At 41.8% G+C, this 22,769-nt stretch overlaps 1 protein-coding gene across 2 annotated transcripts in view; it reads right to left on the reverse strand.

Annotated features, from left to right (window-relative positions):
• The window catches only part of PITPNM3 (PITPNM family member 3), a 38,068-nt gene extending 16,788 nt beyond the window's left edge, over nt 1–21,280 (reverse strand). Inside the window, exons 1-9 of one of the 2 annotated variants that reach the window (XM_084219374.1) lie at nt 21,125–21,280; nt 12,672–12,767; nt 9,036–9,143; nt 7,838–7,914; nt 5,634–5,869; nt 4,434–4,623; nt 2,666–2,785; nt 1,467–1,648; nt 6–175 (exon numbers count right to left, since the gene is read on the reverse strand). In XM_084219374.1, coding sequence (XP_084075500.1) covers nt 6–175; nt 1,467–1,648; nt 2,666–2,785; nt 4,434–4,623; nt 5,634–5,869; nt 7,838–7,914; nt 9,036–9,143; nt 12,672–12,767; nt 21,125–21,146 — 1,201 coding nt within the window. In that variant the 5' untranslated portion in view covers nt 21,147–21,280. The remainder of the gene's footprint in view (nt 1–5; nt 176–1,466; nt 1,649–2,665; nt 2,786–4,433; nt 4,624–5,633; nt 5,870–7,837; nt 7,915–9,035; nt 9,144–12,671; nt 12,768–21,124) is intronic. The other variant, XM_084219373.1, reaches the window with a different exon arrangement.
• Nucleotides 21,281–22,769: the final 1,489 nt, after the last annotated feature.

Genomic DNA, 22,769 nt, shown 5'->3' on the forward strand with positions numbered 1-22,769 from the left:
CTTACCATCCAGACCAGGCAGAACAGTGCTCCTCATGGCCAGCACCAAACCAAGCGGTGACCCAAAAAGGAAGAAATCAGACACCTCAAATTCAAATCGGCCCAGATTTACTTCTGAGAAACTGGAATCCACAGGAGGAAGTTCTGCACCATCTTTTAACACACTTGAGTGGATGCTGAAGAAAGAAAATATTGAATCAAAAATAATAAAGAGGGCATTCATAAAAAAAGAACAGTCCCAAAACAGGATACTTAGAAAGTTCTAGCAATGGCATTTAGATCCAAGCCTGAAATTGTAAAATGGTATTTCAGTATAGCGGCCATGATTTTCAGTGCGGCTATTCAGTAAAATTTACTGCCTTCAACGTGCAAGAGTTTCCTGCAATTATTCTACACAATACTTGGTAAAGTTTTGCAAGAACCACAAATAGTCAAGTTTACTGTTTTAAATATAACACAGTATTTCTCCTATAAAAAAACCTAAAAGTGACTGACCAAACAAATCTTCATGTTTTCAGTTGCAGACAAGAGAAAAACAACCATTCTGTCTCAGGGGAAAAACAATCTACAACACATTGATACCCAGAAAATGCAATGGTTTCAAAATAAATGCAGAAGAGTCAAAGAAAACAAAGCAAAGGACATTCCATCAAAGCAAGACTACAGAATTACCTTAATCTGCTACTAAGAAAAATGCCAGACTTGAAGTAAAGCACAGTAGTAAGTCTGCACTATACTCAACTCAAGCAGAACTGAAACTTCAACACACAGTAAGTCTTGCTCCTCTGCATCACTCACAATGAAATAAAGGAAATAGGAAGATAGACAGAAGAAACAAAAGCCTGTATAGTTCAGGTAAGTAGAAAACCGAACAGCTTAGAACCAGCAGGAACAATGAGACAAGGGGAATGCTTATGTTCCCATCCTATGTATTTCAAAGGTTTTTTAGGATAAAGGAAAACTAAGTTAACTTCTTCCCCCAGTTCCCTCCTCATTTAAGCCAAATCTTTATGCAGGGCTTTTTTTCTGTTGTTGTTTTAAAGCTGATCTCAATAGCTCATAGACCAATGGGAGCACCTAAAGCAATTATTTCACTAGAGAATAATAAAAGCTTTGAAAGTGAAGTCAGAGGGATCATTAGAAAGAAATAGGTAACAGAAATTTACAATTATCAAGTATTCATCCATCTTGTTTTGAGTGGGCTGTACTGAAGAAATAGAATGTGCATTCATTTTTGCATGTTCAAAACCCTCACAACTGAATAAAGATCAAATAAAAAACTCTCCAGATGTGAATATGTTCATACCAGACCCACTAAATCCATAGTGTTCTTTGAGGGAGAGACAAGAACTTTAAGCAAACCTCCAGAAACATACCACAAACAACCATGCCTCTGTGCTCTGCTGCTAACAGGTTCCTTTCAATGGCAAGCCCATTTCTTTTACTCGGCCATTGGGCACTGGTTACCTGGACAGGAACGCGTGATGCTGGGTTATGGTGTCACACTCATAAGTGGATGAGTCACTCTGTTTCCGAGGCAGCGGTGGCCTTTGCTTCTCATCCTCCAGGATTCCCGAGATGTCAATATTGCTTTTGCTCAGGTGTTTGCTGTCACCCAGACTGGAGTCCTCTGCTAAGGGTGGATTATCCTTCAGAAAATTAACAGAGCAAAGGGAAGATTTAGACAGATAACAAACACAAAAGAGCTTTTATGAAATGCCTGCGTTTATACATATGATCTCACTTAATCCAACAAAGGGTGGAAGGGATTAAAAATTTCTCTTTGCAGTAGAAGGACAGAGATGAAGACTAAATTTCCTTCAAGATAATAGCTTAAAGCCAGAAGAAGAATCAGGAATTTGAGGGTAGAGTGGTGGCAAGGGACGGAAAGAAGAAGTAACACAAAAGCTTTAACCCTCATGACTTCATCATTCTTAGAGTCTGAAGTACGTAAGATCAGTTGAACTTCAATTTTTTTTCTCAAGTGTGTTGCACACAATAATGAAATTGACATGCTAGTATTACTTTAAAAACCTGTACTTTTACTACCATAATATCTTTCCTAGATCACAGGTAGAATGAATCCTCTCTTCTGCACAAATACAGCACTTATTCATAATATGTCTTAATGCTAGACACCAAGGCAGTAGTGTAAGGAATTCCAGATGAAAGAGAGAAGGAAGGGAGGAAGGGAGAAGAATAAAGAAAAGAAAAAAGAGAAGAGAAGAGAAGAGAAGAGAAGAGAAGAGAAGAGAAGAGAAGAGAAGAGAAGAGAAGAGAAGAGAAGAGAAGAGAAGAGAAGAGAAGAGAAGAGAAGAGAAGAGAGAAAGAAAAGAGAAAGAAAAGAGAAAGAAAAGAGAAAGAAAAAACAAAAGAGAAAGAAAAGAGAAAGAAAAAAGAAAAGAGAAAGAAAAGAAAAAGAAAAAGAAAATAAACACTACTTTAAAAGGCTAACACAGATAAAGTCTCCACTACTGATTTCTGTATATCAAAAAACTGAGGCTGACAACTTAATTTTTAACAGCAAATTTCTGATACATGGGTAGAATCTCATTCTATTATGGTAATTTACCAAACCCTTAAATTTCCTCTGGTTTATATGAAGCTGATTTTCTCCATGAAATGCATCTATAGGGTTTCAGCTGTGTGTATTTTTTTCTCTTCACCTGTGTGCTGCTGATGCTTCCTCTCCTGCTACTGTTCCGACTCTCGTAAGCTGTATTAGAATTATAGCAGATGGCATCAAAGCCCAAAATTCCTCCAATGCAGTCACCTATAAGACACACCTGAAAAAAAGATTTTGTTTTAAGATGTAGCAAGTGTTTTCAAAAAAGACAAAAAGCTTCACAGTACTGCAGAGGAGTTTCTGTCTTACTTCATTCCCTTGTTACTGGTTTTTACACTTTGTTTTATATTGCAGCTACTTTTTTCTACTTTCTTTTATCACCAGAAATATGCCCTATGCAAAGAATATCTGTGCCAGGGACTATTTTGATGAGTGGGAGTTAATTTGTTCCACATACTATATAAAATAAAAAAAGGCAATCACTGATCTAATGAACTTGGAATGCAAATTGAGAGACGAGACAAAAATATGAAAGGAAAGATCCACACAGGGTGCATGTCAGGATATATGATATTCAATCAGTACAGGGCTTATTCAGAGTCAGAGCTGAAATTTCTATCTAAGGAAGAAAGCAAAGCACTTTAGAGAACACAGAGAAGTCACATGCATTTTAACTGTGCTGGTAGTTGATGGTGAAAATTCTGTGGAACATACAGAGGTCAAACAGAGTCTTCCACAGTAAGTAACATATACTATTTGTAAACCACGAGAGAGGGACTTTTTTGTAGCTTTGTCAAGGAAAAAAATCATAACACTAAAGTTCTACTGAAAAAGCTTTCATATTATTTTGTAACTGATATCACTCTTCTTTACATAATTTCACCTTTGATAATGTTCTGTCACTGCAGCTGGGCTGGTTTTATGCTTTAACCAAGAACAGTTTACTATGCACAGTAAAAATGGCTTCCAACCAAATTATAGACTAAAAATACTGATGTATCACAGCATAATCTTATTAGTGCCATGGAAAAGAATTTGTGTAATAAGACACATGCTTCTCTTCAAAGTTTACACTGTACTTTATATTAAACGTATCTTCTTTCTTTTTCTGAAGTGGGGAGGTCACTGTACCTAAAGGAAGCGCATGCTTCTGTGCATTGTAGATGGCCCCATTACAAAATAGTATCAGTAACTCACATAGGGTATCAATATCCTATTCCTATGTGAAGCAGGAGGTTTTGTAGACTAAAGATGGTAAAGCAGGGACAGTAATGAACAGTTACTGTCAGTTGAAAGAAACCTTTAGGTGACTTCACTGGTGTGCAAGTCACACCAGAAAAATCACATTATTTCCCCAGAATTAGACAGGAAATCTGCAACACTGCTAGCAACTGAGTCTTCTTTCTTCTATTTCTTTATTACTACAGTGATGGAGACAAAGAAGAAATAATAGTTCAGCATTGTATTTCTTAGGATCTTAAAGGTGTCCCAATTTTTCCACCAGCTATGTCTGAAGAACTCATTAACACAGATGATCATTTGTCTCAGGCTGGCATGCTTGTTCACTACGTACCTCACTTACCATAGCACAGAAAGAGGTTAGTAGTCAAAATGCCTGTGGGAGAATGTCTATAATCTTCCACCAGCTGAGTAAATCCACGTGAGATAGTGCACAGGATTCTAAAAGTGCCTGTCTTGTGCTGGACACGGAGAAGGCATTTTGTGTAGATGATCCCATGCTAACATTCATCCATCATATTTGTAGTGTCCCACACTCATAACTCAAACCCCTCAACATAATGGCTCATAAAACCAAACAGCCTTGCTCTGAAGAAATTTTACTTTGATGTCAGAGAAAATAGTCCTACCTGTCCATTAAAACCAGCCCCATCGGTAGATTTCAGAAAATCATTATAAACTTGATTGGCTCTACTGATCACCATGGCAACTGCATCCTGGTATTGAGGAGATGAAACAGCCAGCAAAGGCAAGGCAGCCAGTGGGATGTGGTCTTCACTGCTGCTGAGACAGCTCTCATCATAGCTGTAGGGATTTAGGCTAGAAAAGGACATGTTATCATCAGGAAAACTGCAAGAGGCAGCACACAGCATTAGAGAATGAGCAATTACTAACAGAAAAGGGTTGGGCTACTGCAGTTCGCAATGAGCAAACACAGAAAGGATAATGTTCTCAGAGAATTCAACTCCTTAAAAAAACCAAAGCGCTACTGCTTCAGGTGAATGGGATCATACTAGAAGGCATTTCTGTAGTTAAACACACTTGGTGCAATTGTTCTACATACAACTAGACACAATTTTAAATGGCAATGACATGATTACATTTCAGCTTTTGTTTCCCCCCCCCATATAATAACTCACTACACCAGAGAGCAGAATCCAACCATCACAATGGAATAGTTTCCGAGAACAAAAGTGTAACAGGTGTATTGTTCAAAAGCATATTAAGACATTTTTCCCAGTGTCCAATCTTTTCAAAAAGATAAAACAAAGATGCACACGATCTGAAATCATGACCTTCAAATGTAACCCTGGGCACTGTACTGAAATAAAAATACTCTAAAAGCAAGTATCACTTAAGGAAGCCCCAGACAAAACCAAGAGAAGGGTCTCTTTGCTTAGTAAAACAGAAACCAAGAAAATCTGATTCTCTCCTTCCCTCATCAGTGTTCAGCAATTAATCCTGGTTTGCACTTGTAGAAGAACTGATGCAGGAGTATGTGTTTCTTTCATCTTTCTCTATTGTGCCATTTAAAATACTTATGTCATGGAAAGTAAGGTTACTTGAAAATATTCTCTCATTCAATGAGTGAATTTCAAGACTGAAAAAGCAGCTGAGGAAGAGCCACTTCTGAAGTGGATACATCCAATAAAAATTTATCTTAAAACAAATGAATTCACTTAGAAAAGGATGAAAGATCGCTGCAAGTCTTCCAGTCAGCAGAGGATTAAGAATGAATCACAAAATTTCATTATGAAATATATAGGTCACAGAAAACCATTCAAAACCACAATGCATAACCAAACACCTGGGAATGCGAATCAACTTACCTGGAAACAAGAGAGAAAGCTGCTGAACAAATTGCTGGGCAGGGAACAAGTCTTATTAAGATGTGGCCCAAAGAGGCAGGGAAATGGGCTCGGGTCACTTTCTCAAACACAGAACTGAAGGTGTTGATGTCTGCCAGCTTGCTGCTGTGGTCCCCACTTCCAGTGTCTAAGATGTTCCCTCCATGTAGGATCAAAATTAACACATGAGTTTTGCAGTTCTGGTGCTGAACTCCCTCCTGTGAGAAAAACACGAAAAAGAAAAGGAGGAGGCATTTTTACAGACTTTGTTAGTTTACTTGGTGTCAACATTAGCAGTGATTTTTTTTTCCTGCCACTCACACCGTGATAATTTTTTGATATTTGCTTTCACTGAAGTGAATGGGGGCATGTGTGTGCATGTCCTGTATTCCATTTAATTCAAGTATGTCTGAATCATGTAGAGCCCACTATGCTCTGACACAAACTCTGTGCAGCATAGATGTAGGTTTCAGATCAACAAAGATTAAGACAGCATTGTGTACATCAGAAGTTACTTTAAATACTCTGAGACTGGAGAAAAATTCCAAACTCCACAGGCAGCGAAAGCAATTATCTGTCCAGGTACCCTAGTAATTGCTTAATTTACTGACAAGGTTCTCATTCAAATCATCACAAGTCCAAAAAGACAAATTCCTCTGCCAATGAAAGCATTCAGCAAAAGCAGATGATGCAGCTATCTCAGGCTTTTGAGACTGGTAGCTTCTTATAAAAATGAAAGACACTTACTGAAAAAGTAAAAAAAATGCATCATTGCTGATATCCATAAAACTCACAAACAAATTTATGAATATGTGAATAGGCGCATACACAGACAATAATCAGCGTGTTTTGTAGAATAACCAGGATGTTTCCTGCTTGAAACCAGAAAAGCATTTTGAATGTCTCACAGTTTCACCTTTATTTTCCTCTTTACCCCTTGATACTCATGTGCACTCCAAGAACTCAGTAATACATTAAAAGGCTAGATTTTCTGTTGTTAAATCTTGACTGCTATTTTCTTCTTCACTTTGGATGACAGGACTCCTGAAGATTTCTAGTTCCTGACCAAATATGAACACACTGTAAAAATAACAGTAATGTTTTTTGACTAAGGATCATTAAATGCTAGATTGGGTGTTTTACTCAGAATCAGGCAATGTTCTGGACAGTTTATTCTGAAGTTCTGGAATGAAAGGAAATGGGTAACTTTAGCACTTGTATTATGGTGACAGAGAAATGGCCGAAAATGAGAGAATTACAGGTTATTCCACTCTCTCTGTTCAGCCCATGAATTTTAGTATCCAGTATTCATTCTGAAGGCACTTTGCTGACCTGATTGTATCTGCTTAAATACAGGAGAATCATGCAAGCATTTTTCAGGTTCCACTTTTCCATGCACTGATTTACAATTTCCTTCTCCGTAAAGTTTGATTCCAGTTTTCAGAAGAGAAATTTAATTCCCTTTAAAAGCTAAATATAGTTCCTTCCATGGACAAGGTCTGCTTGTAAATAAGCACCACTGCTGAGGAATTGGTGGAACTGAAAGCTTCAAAAACAAAAAAATCAAGTCAATATTGCTGAAGTCACTGGTATGAGAAGTCTCTCAGCTGAATTTAACTGGTATCTTTCACAGGAAGACTCAAAGAGAATAAAATTAATTTGTCTCTCAGGAGTAGCTCAGCTATGACTTAGACAAGGTGCTCAAGGACTAATTGACTGCAGTCAATCAATGACTGTCACCATTTTAAGGGGGCTGTAGGACTGAGTTCGTCAAAAATGTAAAGTAGACATTGCCATTACCTGTCCTATGTGTGTACAGAGGACCTTAATCAGTTTTCTGGAAGGACCACGTGTTGAGATTCTTTCCTGCTTCTAAAGAAATGCAAATCTGTTACTATCAAATTCACGACTGCTGCTGAATCTGCTTCACAAAATCTGCATTTCCAGTCAAGCACTAAGCAGACATAACAATTTCTCTTCAGAAAACTGAGTCCTATTTCCATGTAAGTATGTAATGTCTAAAAATCTTGCGATGATTTTCAGTGAGTACATGTGCACCTACTAAAACAAGGGAAAAACACACTAAGGCATCAGATGAGTTTACAGTTACATAATACAATATGAGAGTATTTCCACATGTCTACTCCTTGAAAATCAGCACAGCTTGTTTTAGGAAACAATCTCACCTCACTGTCCTCATGTATTTCAATACTGCCTTGTGCAGGGAACCTTTGTTTTCTTAAAGAGGTTCTATATAATTCACCTGAAAGGAAAAGAAACATATTAGTCATATAAATATTTGTCTGTTACATCTTTTACAGACGTCTGTGAAGGTAAGGCCCATTTATGATTTCAAGACAGAAAGTTCTGTTCACAGGAAATACCTGTAGACAAACAGAACAATACATGTTCATCAGTGACTCAGAGACACTAAGCAAGTTCTGCATCTCTAGCTTTGCCTGAAGTAACTTGTTGCCCTGCCTCTTCAGGTGGAGTACATCAGATCTCAAGATCACCACAAAAAGAAAGCCAGGTGAAAGGAAAAACACTTGTACCCTGAATCGAGGAGAAGACAATTTATATGACCACTCCTAAACTTCTGAGATCATGAGGTAAAGTTTGAACCCATACTAAGAATCAAGACAGGTCCTCTTTTTTTTTTTAATTACACAGACCATTTCAAATATCCCTAATATTTTGCCATGCTAACTAGGGAGAGATTTAGAGGGAAAAAAAAGGAAAAAGAGAACTTGTGTTGGCTACAAAGCATAAAGGGGTGATAGTCCCAAAAGAAAACTGCTATTTCCATTATCACGCTCTCATGAGAAATGATGAAGCCATCTGCTTCACTATTGCTAACCCCTCATAATGACAAATCTGTCATAAGAAATATGTTCACATGAAGGCTGTGACATATGCTTTCTATTAACAAATGAGAAAGAATACTGTAAATATACTGCAGATGCAGTTTTGCAGACTGCACTGTTTATAGGAAAATAATGGCATGCATCACTGAATCCAATCCTGCTCTGAAAATCACAGCATGAGATAGTTCCTGTGTTAAGTTCCACAGTTTCTTCACTGGATGAGTCTTACACATACACACGCCACCAGATCTCATAAATGACTACTACAGAGCACAGGAGAAGAAACACGCAGGATTTAGCTGTGGATCACAACTCAAAATGCTCCACAATTCCAGTTAAAAGACCAGGCTAGATGGGAAAAGTATGATTTCCAAAAGGGAAGGAGTTGGCACCTAGTGACAATGTGCTTATGAACACAGCTGCAGGAATAAAGAACTGACATTTCACTGTGAACTGCTTCAGTAGTCAGATGTTTTTGTTAACTCTTAAGCATTATGTAATACAAGCTAAACATTACCTTGATTTTCTTCAAGCTTCCCAATTGTTTCTATCTGCTCAACAAGGTCATTTGAGTTCCACTGGCTCATGCCTATGAGAATAGCATTTTTTCCTTCCACCATCTCTTCTATAAGAGGAAAAAGAACAGAATAAATTGCTGTGACAAAAAAGAGAGAAATGACAGGGTGAGAACTAATAATCAAGAGAGAAATAAACACTCATTAGAGCCCCTAATGGTAACAGGTTATGCAGGACTAACCAGGAAATCTTCTTGCCTACTCATATGCTTTACAGCAATCCTGTATGCTTCATGGATTATGTGCAGGAAAAACACAGAAAAAGAGAGAACTGTCTGAATCTTTTCTCTCTTGAGCAGCCACTGCAAAACAAAGTCTATAATAATCACTTTGAGGTGTTAGAGTAGTTGGCTGGTTTTGGGGTTTCTTTTTAAACCTTTTTTTATTAGAAGAACACTGGCAGGTGTGTGCGGCAGGCACAAAGACCAGTGAAAAGAACTGAAAACAAATGAGAGGGCTGTTATGGAAGATTGTTTTTCAGCTTAAAGGCTGTGGGGCAGACATGTGGGGAGATTGGTATAGGGGTGATTGACTGTTGTTGAAGTCCGATAAAACAGCCAAATGGGAATGTGCCGGCTTCTCTGAGCAGCTTTTCAAATCTGAGAAAAGAAATGTTAGTCAACCATGGAATTTCATATTCTGACAATTTTGTGATGATGTATTCAGCTGTAATTTCCATCTTCTGTTATCAGAGGTATGTTGCAGTTAAATTATAAGGTAGTTTCCTGCATCAAATATAATTTTACATGTTGACACTGTAAAATTCCTGCCTAACTTATGGCATGTCACATGGAAAGCAAGAAGCGAAGGAAAGCCAGGCAACAAAAAACAGTTACTTCTCCCTTTCTATATGGATTTCACTGAATTAAGTAGTTAGCCATGACAGATGAATCAACAGTCAAAACATGTACAGCTGCTTCATCTCAAACACAGGCACTTCATTCTCTGTTTACAAGGCTGCCAGCCAGAAACTTCTTTCTTTGAGAAACTGAGATTTGACCCCAGCTGTTTTTCAGAATACAAAAGCAGCTCACTAATGTTATGTTTTAATGGGGCTGACTGCTCTGCCCACTGCTTCCTACTTCAGCCTGTCTATGAAGTACAAATTACACATGGGTAGATGTGGGATAGCTTCCAAATTCTCCCATGAAGAAACCCCATAATACTCAACTCCAGCTGCACTTTGCAGCTGCAAGAATATCAAACATTGATGAAGCACTCTGTATAAGTTACAGAGAATGGGTGAGGAATATAGGTAAGAAACACTGCATAAAATTTTATGCTGGAGACAGAAAAAGGGTATCAAGTTACCTCATTTTTAGGAGGTGAAAGCCACAGTCTCTATCCTGGACAGTTCTCTCTCAGTCCAGCACAAACAAACTCCTCTTGTTTCTTTGGTGCTAAATTTAATCTACTGATAATGCCAATTACTTCAGCCCACACATATGTTTTCCTCTACCAAAAACACAAGCTCCCTTATCACCAAGAGAGCTTCTGAGTGTAGAAACGCCTTCTGCCTCTTTTGCTAGTATTTGTGCTTCTGTGTACATTTATTTTCCTGACATTTAAACACTTTATTTCTGAAAGGCTGGTCAGGAGAAAGCAGAGATGATACTAAATTAGGAGGACCTATGGACTGCCTCAAGGCCTTGCAGAGAGATATGAATAGACCACAGAGCTGGGCAATCAGCAGCCATATGAAATTTAACATGCACAAGTGCTGGATTGTGCACCCAGGATGGGGTAATCCTGGTTTGGAGAAGAGAAGACTGAGGGGAGACCTCATCGCAGTCTGCAACTTTCCCAATGCAGGCCATGGAGAGGGAGTTGCTGATATCTCTCTGGTGACCACTGACAGAGAGGTCAGTGGTTACCAGACAGGATATGAAGACATGAAAATCTATCTAAGCAAAACTTGATTTGAAGAGCATTTTTGCAAGCTAACTGTCAAGTAATCTAAACTTGGAAATACTTGCGTCAACTCAATATGGACTACGTCCAGCAAATTTAAAGTGCATTTCTTGTTCTCATTCTACATGCCTTGCCAGCTCCAAAAATGCAGGCATCAAACTGACCTTCAAAGCATTACTGAACAATGGATCTTGATGATTCAAAAGAATATTCCATCAAGAACAGTGAGTGATCATACTCCCAAAGACAGAATCCAGTCACACTTTTGATCTATTCACATCAAAGAAAACTATGCCATCTAGAATGTCTGAAACATCATCATTTTAGTTCTCTTTATGGAGAAAAAAACTGAAGTATGATTTGGTGCTCAAAGTTACAACTGCAGCTTCACGCGGAATTTGGAAACATTGCTGAATTCATCAAGGCAGCTATTTTAAGTGCATAGTAGAACATTGCAAAGCACAAAGGCAGTGTGGAGGATGATCAGCATAGGGTATATTTATTTTCTATTTCCAACTCTTCCATTCATTAAAGTTTAGGATTTAAATGCGGCTTAAACAATTTGGGTATCCTATTGTCATTAAATACCCAGTGGGAAAAGATCACCATCTCTCATTCTCTTCATGCTTAGATGTCTCCCATGCACATTTAATTTTGATCCACAGAAGCAATTTATCATGTATTATTATCTCTCACTAAAAGTCTGTTATTAGGGGATTAACAACACAGCAACAGATGTTGTTCATTATCTTTACATCTTTTTATTTCAAGTAACCATTATAAAAACTATAGCGACTGTCATTACAAGCATTTCAGACTACATAGACTACTTTTGACATTAAAACTTAGGTATTTAAGGAAAACTCTTTCAGAAAAAAGCAAGTGAAATGTGTCAGAAAGTGTAAATTTTGTTTCCTGAAAACAGAACCAAAACCAGAGCCCCAGCCTCCCAGTGGAGGTGGGAGATTCTGTATGCACACAACCTACAGATTCTTCTCCCACTTGAGAACAAAACTTGGCATGCTACCAACCATGTCAAGATTCAGGGCCTCCCAGATGACATAGGGAGTGCTTCAGTTACCTCAGCTGGTTAGAGAACAGTGCCATAGTCACAGGTTTGATTCCCATATGGGCTATTCACACTTAGGAGCTGGACTCAATGATCCTTGTGGGTCCCTTCCAAGCCAGAATACCCTGCGATGAAATCCGCAAGCATTCAAATACTGCTTCTTCAACAAGCAGAGGCCCCAGTCCCTCCAGAAAAAGTTTTGATAGAGTGGAAAACCTAAGACATTGTTCTTTAAAGTTGGCCATCAGTAACATCGACACTGATGGCCTTCATCAGGAGCTGTGAACAAGAACACTCCCACTGTAACCTCATACACGGTCTGAGCTGGGAAGGACCAGGGTCAGACCCCATGAGGTCTGCACTGATGGCGTCTTGCTGCTTCTGTCGCCCGACTAAGCTCAGGGCAGCTCACTCATCCACCCCAGCACCTCACCAAACTCCAGTAAATTTAGGTCCATTCACAAATCCTGGATAGAAGAACTGATAGTGGTTTTGTATGATGAAGACAATGCTGTCAGTTCACCCATGAAGGAGTTCAGTTAGTTGTTGCAAAATTGGGGGAAAAAATGGGGAGGGAAGGACAAAAATGTGTACTCACCCCGCGCATCAAAGAATTCATCATCGGAGCTCTCTACAGAGTCTCTGAGAACACTCTGCACGTGCCGCTGAGCACCACCAAATCGGCATGGGCCAGCTGAAAATACAAGGAGACCCACATTAACACAAGGGAATGCTCACCTCGGCTCCAGAAAAGACCCTGACCCAACACATTAATGACCAGTTTGTGTAGTTGCCTCAGGAGGACGGTCATCATGCACACTTTAATCTCAACTGTCAGCCAGCCAGAGCTCTCAGGATGGCAAGAAAATACTTCCACTTAATGAAAGTGATTAAAACAAGTTTGTGTTAAAGATAAGCCTGCATTCAGCTAATGCAGTGACCTCAAAAGATAAACTCTTTCCTGTTGAATTCATCTGACTGTTCCATTCCAACACTCAAACTGCACATTGTTTCTAAGACACAAAGCAGCATTTCCCCAGGACACAACAGTAGCTCCCACTTAATTTAACTCCTAAAATAAGTGACATCTTATTTGGCTCACAGATTTGCAGACAAGCTACTTAATTCTCACTCACTGAACTGGTTTCATCAGAGAGCTCTGCTGTGCTGGGGCCTGGGGCTTTTACTTGAAGCTTGCCATTTGAAGACAGGAAGGGAAAACCACATTAGAATAGGTACAGTAACAGATTTAGTCATGACAGCTTAGATGGTCCTAACGGATCATCATACTCAAACTAATTTGTAGTTAGTAAGCCAGACTTGTCTAATTATCTGAATTCTCCTTACATCTAAGCAACCTGACACTACAAAGAAGTGAAATATATTCCTTATATTAACAACAAAGTCTCCCCACAAGCAGTGGAGAACCAGGGATCAAATCCACCATACCCCTAACAACACTATTGTAGAAAGGACACTCATTACCCACCAGAATAGTGTCCTTCGTTTTATTCATTTCCGCAAATGATGACATCAGACCTGATTCTAATATCCTGAGCCCCTGGCCACAAAAGCATTCTTCTTCTCTCAGTAGTAAAAGAGCAACTCAAACAGAGGATGCATCCTTCTGTATTATTCTGGAGAAAACATGCCACTAGGTCACAGCCTTTTGTTCTTCATTTACTCCACCTATAGCTGAATTAATCAGAAATATAAGTGAAGGGTGGTAAGAAGCAGCAGATTTTAGCTGGCCAAGACGTGAGTAAATACAATAATCAATTAATAGCATTTTAATAGGGTTAAAAAATTGGTTATTAAGAAGTAAGTAAAAATAATAGTCAATTAATAGCTTTTTGATATGCTTTTTTGGTTATTAAGGAGTCAGTATTCATTACAAGAGTACAGCATGTATTGGGAATGTGTCCAGTCATATCTGGCAGCTACTGGAGCCCCTCCATTCAGATACATATCTATCCTAAAATGCATCACTACAGACATCAAAATAGTGGTAGAAAGAACACTATTCTGAACTTCAAATGAAAAAAGTCTGCATTGGGTCAATGCTCAGAACAGCAGGCATTCCAAAATTCTAAAAGCACAAGGTGGGAAGCACCGCAAAAAAACCCCAAAGTGATGATTGCAGGGTTGGACAGAAGGAGGGAGGGAGGGAGGGAGGGAGGGAGGGAGGGACGAAGGAAGAAGGAAAGGAGGGAGGAGGCTATAAAAATAAAAAATTGTAAAAACTTCAAAGGTACTCCAAAGCAAACAGCAATTCCCTGGAGAAGAACTGCCACTAGCCTGGCTGAAAATCAATAATAGTACTCACCCCACAAAAAAAAGCCCATGGTTCCAGGGACCTTGGAGTTTGATGTAGAATGTGAAGGGAGGGCAGGGAAAAGTGTCACAAATATCCAGGCATAAATTCTGGCTATGAGAAAAGATCTTGGGAGCATAAGTTTTATTTTATTGCACTGGGAATGCTTCTAGATTTAGAAGCAGCTTAAACATAACCACAGTCAGCAGCACAAATATGTGTAAAACTCACTGCAACAGCTCTCCTCATCTGATTGATTTGCTGGCTGGACTGCATTGCATTGCCCTAATACATTGGTCCTACTGAGTCTGCTTCCTTCTGCGCCAGCAGATTAGCATTAGGCACCTTCAGAGGACTCTATTAACATTTCTTGATTTTATTATACACTGGCATTTCCTGGACTCACTGATTTGATTTACACTGTCAACTGCTGCATATCTTATTTTATAATTTTGTTTCAGAGAATGAAAAGACCAGCCCTACTTCAGAGCGCAGGCGAGCTCCTTGGTAATGACACTTTATGCTTCTACAGCAGTGAACCTACCCTTTATCAGGTCAGTCAGCTGACTCTTAGCAACCAGATTTCAGAAGTTTTTGCACCCGGGTAGCAACTTTCATTTCATTTCAGTTGTTCAGTATCACAATTTCTGATCAAATAAGGGCATGAAGCATGGAGAAATGTCTTGAACACTACATGACCAATTTGTGAGTCACAATAGTTGAACTGGAAGCACATACAGTAGTTCCCCACGAGCTGTCGGGGTGGCACGACAGAAAGATAGTAGGATAAAAGAGTTTTCCCATTTCCCAGAGGTGGAAGGAGAGCCCACAGAAATGCACAGGTGTTTTTTTTCTAGAAGGAACAGAAGTAAAGTTTCCTATCTAACCTGTTCTCTCTGCACAGGACTCCAAGCTGTGACAGTCACCTGTCACAAAGGGAGGTGGCAGGGGCTTGCCCTGAGCACAGAGGCACAGTAAAAGCAAGGGAGAAGACACAAGCAGAGCCATTGTTGCAGCACGATGAAGAGAAGCTCAATGCTCTAGTTAGGCTAGCATTACCCATAAGTAATTGTAACTAAGATTACAATCGGGGATTTTCCTCAGTAAAAAAAAGCCTTTTTTTTCTTCAAAAAAGACCAGCTGGAATTTCACTAGTACTTTGCTACATCAGTGATCTGGTGACTGATGGAGGTGTTGTGATGCATGATAGATATTGATTTCCTTACCCCTACTATGTAAAAGTAAGGATCACAACTGAAATCTATCCTGCATAACAGCTTCCATAAGGGGAAGAGCCACTGATCATAATCAGCTGCAACCTCTTGTGATAAGCAGCAAAATAGCCAGGATCTTATTTGGCTAAAAATTGCTACAGAAATAGTTCCATGTTCTATTATGCAACACTTGCACTTCGGTTGAAGGCAAGTCAGACTGCACCTCTGTACACGTCATCCTAATTCAGATGCAAGACAAATTTAATCCTTGGTGTTTAGTGAGTGTACATAATTCCAGCAAACAGCAGAAGAAACGGTTCCCACTCACATACCAGCAGCTTCCAATGCTGTCCATCCAGAGAAGGAACAACCCACTAAAATGATGCAATCTCTGATATGTTCCACAAATAGACCAAAGGAGCGGAACAGTAATGGAAAATGCCAATTCTACTTTCACCCACGAACACCAGCAGGGTTCATTCTACCATAGTTTCATAAGAAATCACCAGCAGTTGAAAAGTATATATAAGAGAAGAATCAGCTCTAGCTTCCTCTGGTCAGGAGGCATAAACCCAAATTCTTTCAAAAGGTGTGTATTTTTTTTACAGCTGGCAATGATATGACAATAAAGATGGGCATGAGCATGCTTCATTACATGTGATATGAGGGTGATTCTAAAAGAGCAGAAAAAAAAGAAAAACACAAGCAGAATTAAAGTGACCCTACTGGTCTTTAGCCAACATTCTCAGGACTAAGGAAATGGAAACAGAAAAACAGGTAAGTAAAGTAAGGCTGAAGAGGCTCAGAAAAAGTTTAAGAAGCAAAGGTTTTCCTCTGAAAACTGAATAGTTAATGCTGTTGATTCCCAACTTCAATCACTTTCCTATATCCTTTGGAAGGCCCAGTGTCCAAAACACACTCTTCATAGAAGTCCCAAGGATCCTAAGACAGAACAGCTCACCACTGTCACTCAATAGTATGCACATGTTCTGCTACCAGTACCAAAAATGCTGCTTCAATATTACCTGTTAAGAAAAGATAATATTCAAAATGCACATCAAGTCAGGAGAAAGAAAAGGCATCTAGTTTCCATTTCCATTCCAGTAACTGGCATAAATTCTGACAGCACAAAGCAACACCTACAGTACAGGCCCCAGGTCCTTAGGTGGCATACACCTAGAGGTGAAACATGTGAGAGCACAAGAATATCTTCTGGAAAAAGGAAGGAACATTTTCCTGTGGAAATGATGTCCTCTTAGCACACCTTACCAAGGTACAGGGATTGAATCTGCTACTGGATCTAACAAGCAGAAAATTAATTTTCAAATGCAGCAGGAAGTAAGTCTAGCCCTGCTGTGAAACCACAGACATGTTACCTTTCTTCACTGGTTCTGCCTTCTAATTTTGAAATAGCTTTTAAAAATTTACTGAAACTGAAAAAAAAACCCATTTCTGGAGTCATCACATCACTGTTTACAGAAGCACTTCAGGGGCAGGACCAGCACATACTCTTTGGGAATGAGAGTATGTTGATTTCATTCCTGAACATACTTGTGAGGGCAGAGCAGCAGCACAGTAGGCACAGTCTAGAAGCATCAGTTTAAGAGTCACTCCAGCATCTCCCTCTTCTCCTTACCAATGCACGTATCACTGGCTACCTCGTCAGGCAAGCAGGACAGACGGAAATTAAGCAGGATGACCCAAATGCCAGCCATACCAGCCCCTTGTGTACTGGCAGCATCACAGGCAGGTTCCAGAGGCCATCCCAGCTCAGGGATGCTTGCCAGGAAAATGCATTCAAGCAGACTGGGGTAAGAGCTGCAGTTTTCACTGGATGCAATTACAGCACTGGGCTTTACTGTAAAATGAATTCAATTATATTTACTTCACTGTCATATTATCACAAATTTCAAGCTTTGCAGGAGGCCCACCCTTTTTCTACATCTTTTGCTTGGTAACGTTTTCCAATTTCCAATCAAGCCCAGACAGAAACACATGCCAGAAGACAGGTGATGATAAAGAAAGCACTCCTGAATACTATCACCACACCTAGGTAGAGATGAAACAGCACACAGTGTTCTCATAGCTACTGGAAACTCAGTCTTTTACACAGTCAAATATTGAGGACCAACTTAATCTCAATTTAAAAAATAATAAAAAATAGACTCTATTACATAGATTCAAAAATTTCCACCTGTCAAAACTTGTTTTAGAAACACACCATCTTGAATTCAGGGGCAGTTGTCCTAATAAAATTTAAAAGCACAAGTCATTTTTCCATTTGGATAGAGATGTTGGGTAGGAGGAATGACCTTTGCTATTGCTACTGCCTGTTGTTGCATAATAATATTTCCTTCTGTTTTGCTGGTTTCAGATGCTTCTTGCCTACCCATTAAATGATTTAACTGAGCTACCCACACAGTGTTACCTAGTGACTATGAAGCTAAGACTTACTGGAGGCCAAGTTCACCCACTATTATTTCCTACTTATGTTTCATTTCTTATTTGGAAATCATAAAACTGGAGACGTACATTACAGGTATGTGAATTTAACTACTGGAGGCAATCCTAAGACTCAAGAGCTCATACAAGACAGAGGGAGATGCTGATCAGAGGAAGTCCTTGCCTGCACACTGACCACTAAAAAAGATGGACCACATATGCCATCACTGATACCAGGCCTCCTCATCCAAAATCACAGAATGAATCTGCATCAGAGACTGGAACTGAAATAAAATCAGTTGAAGCTGAAAGGGAATAAACTCAGCAGAAGGGGCTGAGGAGAGGCATGGAGTGGCTGGCCTACAAAACTGCGAGGCTAACAGAGAAGAGGAAGAAAAATAACAGTGGGAGGTGAGAGGGGGGGTAGAGAGAACCTAAAATGCCAAAGGGAATTGTGAAGAAAAAAGTGGAAGATCAAGTCAAGATGTCAAGCTCCCTTGTCAAAATGCACAACTGACAAAGCCAGACATAGTTACAGGTTCTCTTGTGAAGAAGTGAAAGACCTAACTGATGGCCACTGTGGTCAGAAGTGGCCAACACAACCAGCTCCTCTCTCCCATTCCCCATTCAGTGTCTTTCATGTCACAGTAATTTCACAGAGAAATCCCTGGTTGTCTACTGTTTATATCCCTCCACCGGCAGTTCTGCAGCAGATGGTAAGGATAGGCATGTATTTGAATATTGAGTGCAGAAAACAAATCAAGAAACTAAGCCATGCAGGTCTTAAAGCCCCTATTTTAAGGTACCAATGACATTTTCAGTCTTGCACTTTACAGGATTACTAGTGAGATGGAGGAAGAAAGAAAAGAGGTTTAACATGACTGTTCAAACTTCAAATCCTAGATCAAACTTTCCTGTAAACATTGTACATCTTCCAGAGCTGTTTCTTGGTGCTTCAGATGCCAGCTTCCCCACAGCCGAAATTAACTTCACCCTCCCTCTCAGCAGTGTCATCACCTCCTCCAAACTTAACTCCCCAAAACCAGAGAAGATATGAATATTCTCCAATCTCTTCCTGCAATGACTGTAGGTGGACTGCCTGCAACACATCTCAAAGTCTCTACTTTCATAGTGCAGAGATTCTGGCTTTCTGAGGAGGCTCTGGCATTTTGAGCCTCTGAGGAGGCTGGCATTCACTGCGGTCTGTTAAAAATGAAGTCAGAGCTGAAAAGCAGATACTCTACCACTCCCACAGGGACATGCCAGGTGGTGATCTGCAATTGTCTTTATGTGGTTTTACAATCTACACTCGCAAATGCTCAAGCATTTCTGCATAGGGACAACCTCAAGTGCTTAGGGTCTGGAGTTCACTAGGCAAGATCTGGCTACTCAAATGAGTAAAGTGTGGACCATATCTAAAAGCCCTTTACAAGCACACCTGTCATTCAACAGTGAGCAAACAGCACGTTTTCACTACCATTTTGGTCTTCCTTTCTATTTGAGGTAAGGCTACAGCACTGGCAGGGACTGCAAAGTAGGATACATACAAGCAAAACAGCTTTTTAATTTTTGTGCGTATTGCGACTCACATGGATAAACTCAGTTAGCTCAATTTATAAAAGCAGCACATTTTCCCTATGCCTAGACCAGATAGTTTCTTCCAGACCTTCTTTGTGAATGGTCTCTTACTTTTCTTTGCAATAAGTATTGCCATTACAAAGCTTCTTTCAAAATACACACTTTTTCAGTGAAATCACATCCAAGACATGCTTTCAAATTGTACTTGAACACTTTCAAATTGTACTTGTGCAAAATTGTACTTGAACATTCAAAGTATGTATGCAGGCTGCATTATTCATGTATCACAGAAAGCAAAAGCAATGCCCTCTTCTTATTTTCCTATCAAACTTAAAAGAACTGCAAGATAATGCCAAAAAAAAAAAAAAAAAAGCCATGAGACTTTTTGCCTATTTGATTACTTCTTCATCTTCCAAAGACGGAAAAGAAACATTTAGTTCAATCCTATATTTGCATCCTCTGAGATTATTAATGCTCTCATGTTTCTGAGTCTTACATCTCTGGGCTGCCACCAATCCATGTTTATTTTGGGGGAGTAAAGAAATAAACTGTGCTGGAAAAAAACATCCTTTTGGGTTTAGCTTTAATACTGCCATGCTGCTGTGAAGATGTGTCCAGACCTGGAACCAAACACCAGAAATGTCACATATTGACCATTCAGACCATAGCAGTTAGGCCTTCACCTGCAACGGCAATGCGTTTTGTGTGCAACCAAGAAGAAAACCACTTCTGCATCAGCAACTGCACTCTCATCTGTTCTGGCTTCGTGCACACAGAACACATGCTACCTTCTTCAGGCTGCACCTGCCACCGGGCACGGGACATCTGGGTCCTGCTGCTGCTGAGCATCCTCAACCCTCGGTCTCAGCCCCAGCTAACGACCTCCAACCTCCACACTGCTCAGGCTCCAGAGGAAGCACAAGTTACATGAACGGGCAAGGCGCAGGGCAGGCTTTCGTCAAATTCCACCCAACTGCACATCTGTATTGTTCTCTGATCACGGCTGCTGCCTCTCGGTCTGTTACTCCCGAGTGGGTGGCAGCGAGCACCGCCCCGACCAGGCGGCAGCCACGGAATTTCCCCGGAGCTGGGAGAGACCGTTCCCAGACCAGCACCGGCGGAGCGCGGGGAGGAGGCCGGACAGCGGCGACAGGCGCGGGCGCCTGCGATGCCCCCGCAGACCCGCACGGCCGTGCCTTGACGACGGCACCGGCAGATGCGGGTGCCGCAGGCAGTGCGGGCCGTGCTCGATAACGACGACGAGGTCGAATGTACCCGCGCCTCGTTCACACGACTTCGCGTTCACTGCTCCGCGGGGCCGACGGCGAAGGACGCGGACACGGGGCTGCCACGGAGCCGCGGGTGGGCGGGGAACGCACCGGAGGCTCACCCCCGCCGCGCCCCCGGGGCCCCGCGCTCCCCTCAGGGCCGCCCCATCCCGCCCTAGGGGCCTCGCTCTCCCCTCGGGACTGCCCCATTGCGCCGCGCAGGCTCAGCACTTACCTGGGAGCGGAGCTTTCGCCATTTCACGGCTGCCTACTCGCAGCCAAACCGTCCGCAGCCGTGTCAGGTGCTCGCCTGCTGGGCGCTCCGGCACCCTGCTCTCCGGCGCCCCATCGGCTTTCAGCAGAGGCCCCGCGCCGCCCCCTTGCCTGCGGCGCTGAGAGACGAGGCCGGGAGACACCGCCGCCGCCGCCGCCGCCCGGTGCCGCCCGCCCGCCCGCCGCTAAAGGCGCAGCCGCCGTCGCTCAAGGCGCAGTGAGCGGCTCCGCGGAGAGCGGGGGCCGGGCCGGGCCGGGCCAGCACGGGGACGTGGCTGCGCATATACGGCCTGGAGAGAGCGGCCGCGAGGTGAGCGGCCCCCCGCCCCCGGCCAGGGCTCGGCGGCGGGTCTCGCCCCGCCGCTGCCGGCAAGGACCCTCTGCCTGGAGCACGCCTCGCCCTCAGCCCTCACGACACGCCTCCCGGGGAGGGGTCGCGGCTCCCTCGCCGTCCTGGCGCCCCTCGTAGCCGCGAGCAGGGCGGGAGGGGGCTGAGCTCCGCACCGTGCCCGATTCCCGCCCTCAGCTCTCCGGGGGCCGAGAGGCGCTGTCCCTACGCCGGCCCGGGGTGCTGGGGCGCGCACGGCTCGGCTGCTGCTGCGGTACTGCCCCTGCCAAGCCGCTCCTGCGAGCGGCTGCTCTGGACTTGAACAGCAAAATTCCTCCGGGTGCTGCCAAGCCCCCTGTCAATGCAGTGGCTGAACAAGTGCAAAGCTGCCTTTTAAGTCGGCCATAGGCAAGTGGCTTAAAATCTGCTGAAGGCTGAATTAGGGAATGTGCAGGGCTCGTCCCTCTTCAAGAGCCTCGCTAGCAGCATGTCTCTAAAAGTAGAGAAGCGAACTTCTTTAGAACTCCCAATAACTGGGAGAAATTAATCTTAAGGAATGACTTAAGTCACAGCCCTTCTAGTAGAAACGATGGGTGGAGGCTGGCAGAGATCTTAGGAGGGATTGTAGGTTACTACAGTGTGTCAGAAGACCACTAAATAAAGGGCAGTGAACAAAAGTTTTGCCCCAAAAATCCTACAATTAAAGAACTAAGCAAACATAATGTAACCAAGTCTTAAAGCAACTTACAGGCTCTGTGCCAACACCAACTTGGTAGGTATAATTGCATGATTTGCTAGGGGTATTGCTTAGCAGTTCATTCAAGAGCCATAGCAAATACCCCTGAGAACATGCAAGCTAAGTGGTTTTGCTTGAGCCCTAAGTGTAATAGCCAGAACACCCAGCAGTTCCCACCTCCAGAGGCAGCTGCAAGCAAACTATGGTTCACCTTCTCCCAGCTGTGGGTGACACTGCTAGTACATGCTGTACTTCGCCCTCGAGTCACACTGCCTCTGCTGCTGGACACAAGTCCTGTTTAAAAGATTTGACAAGGATGGTTTCCCAAAGGTGCTAGTGTCACTAAGCCATCAAAGAAAGCAATCCTAGAGAGAGACCATGGATATACAGAATCATAGAATATGCTGCGCTATTCCACATGGATTCAGAGGGAAGTTATCTTAAATTAAAACTCTGTTCAGTGATAATAAACAAGTGTTTATTAAAAAATAAAACATCTTCAAAATACTTTCACACACATATATACACATAGAGACACTATTG

This window comes from Fringilla coelebs, assembly GCF_963513975.1.
Source record: "Fringilla coelebs genome assembly, chromosome: 20".
Lineage (NCBI taxonomy): Eukaryota > Metazoa > Chordata > Aves > Passeriformes > Fringillidae > Fringilla > Fringilla coelebs.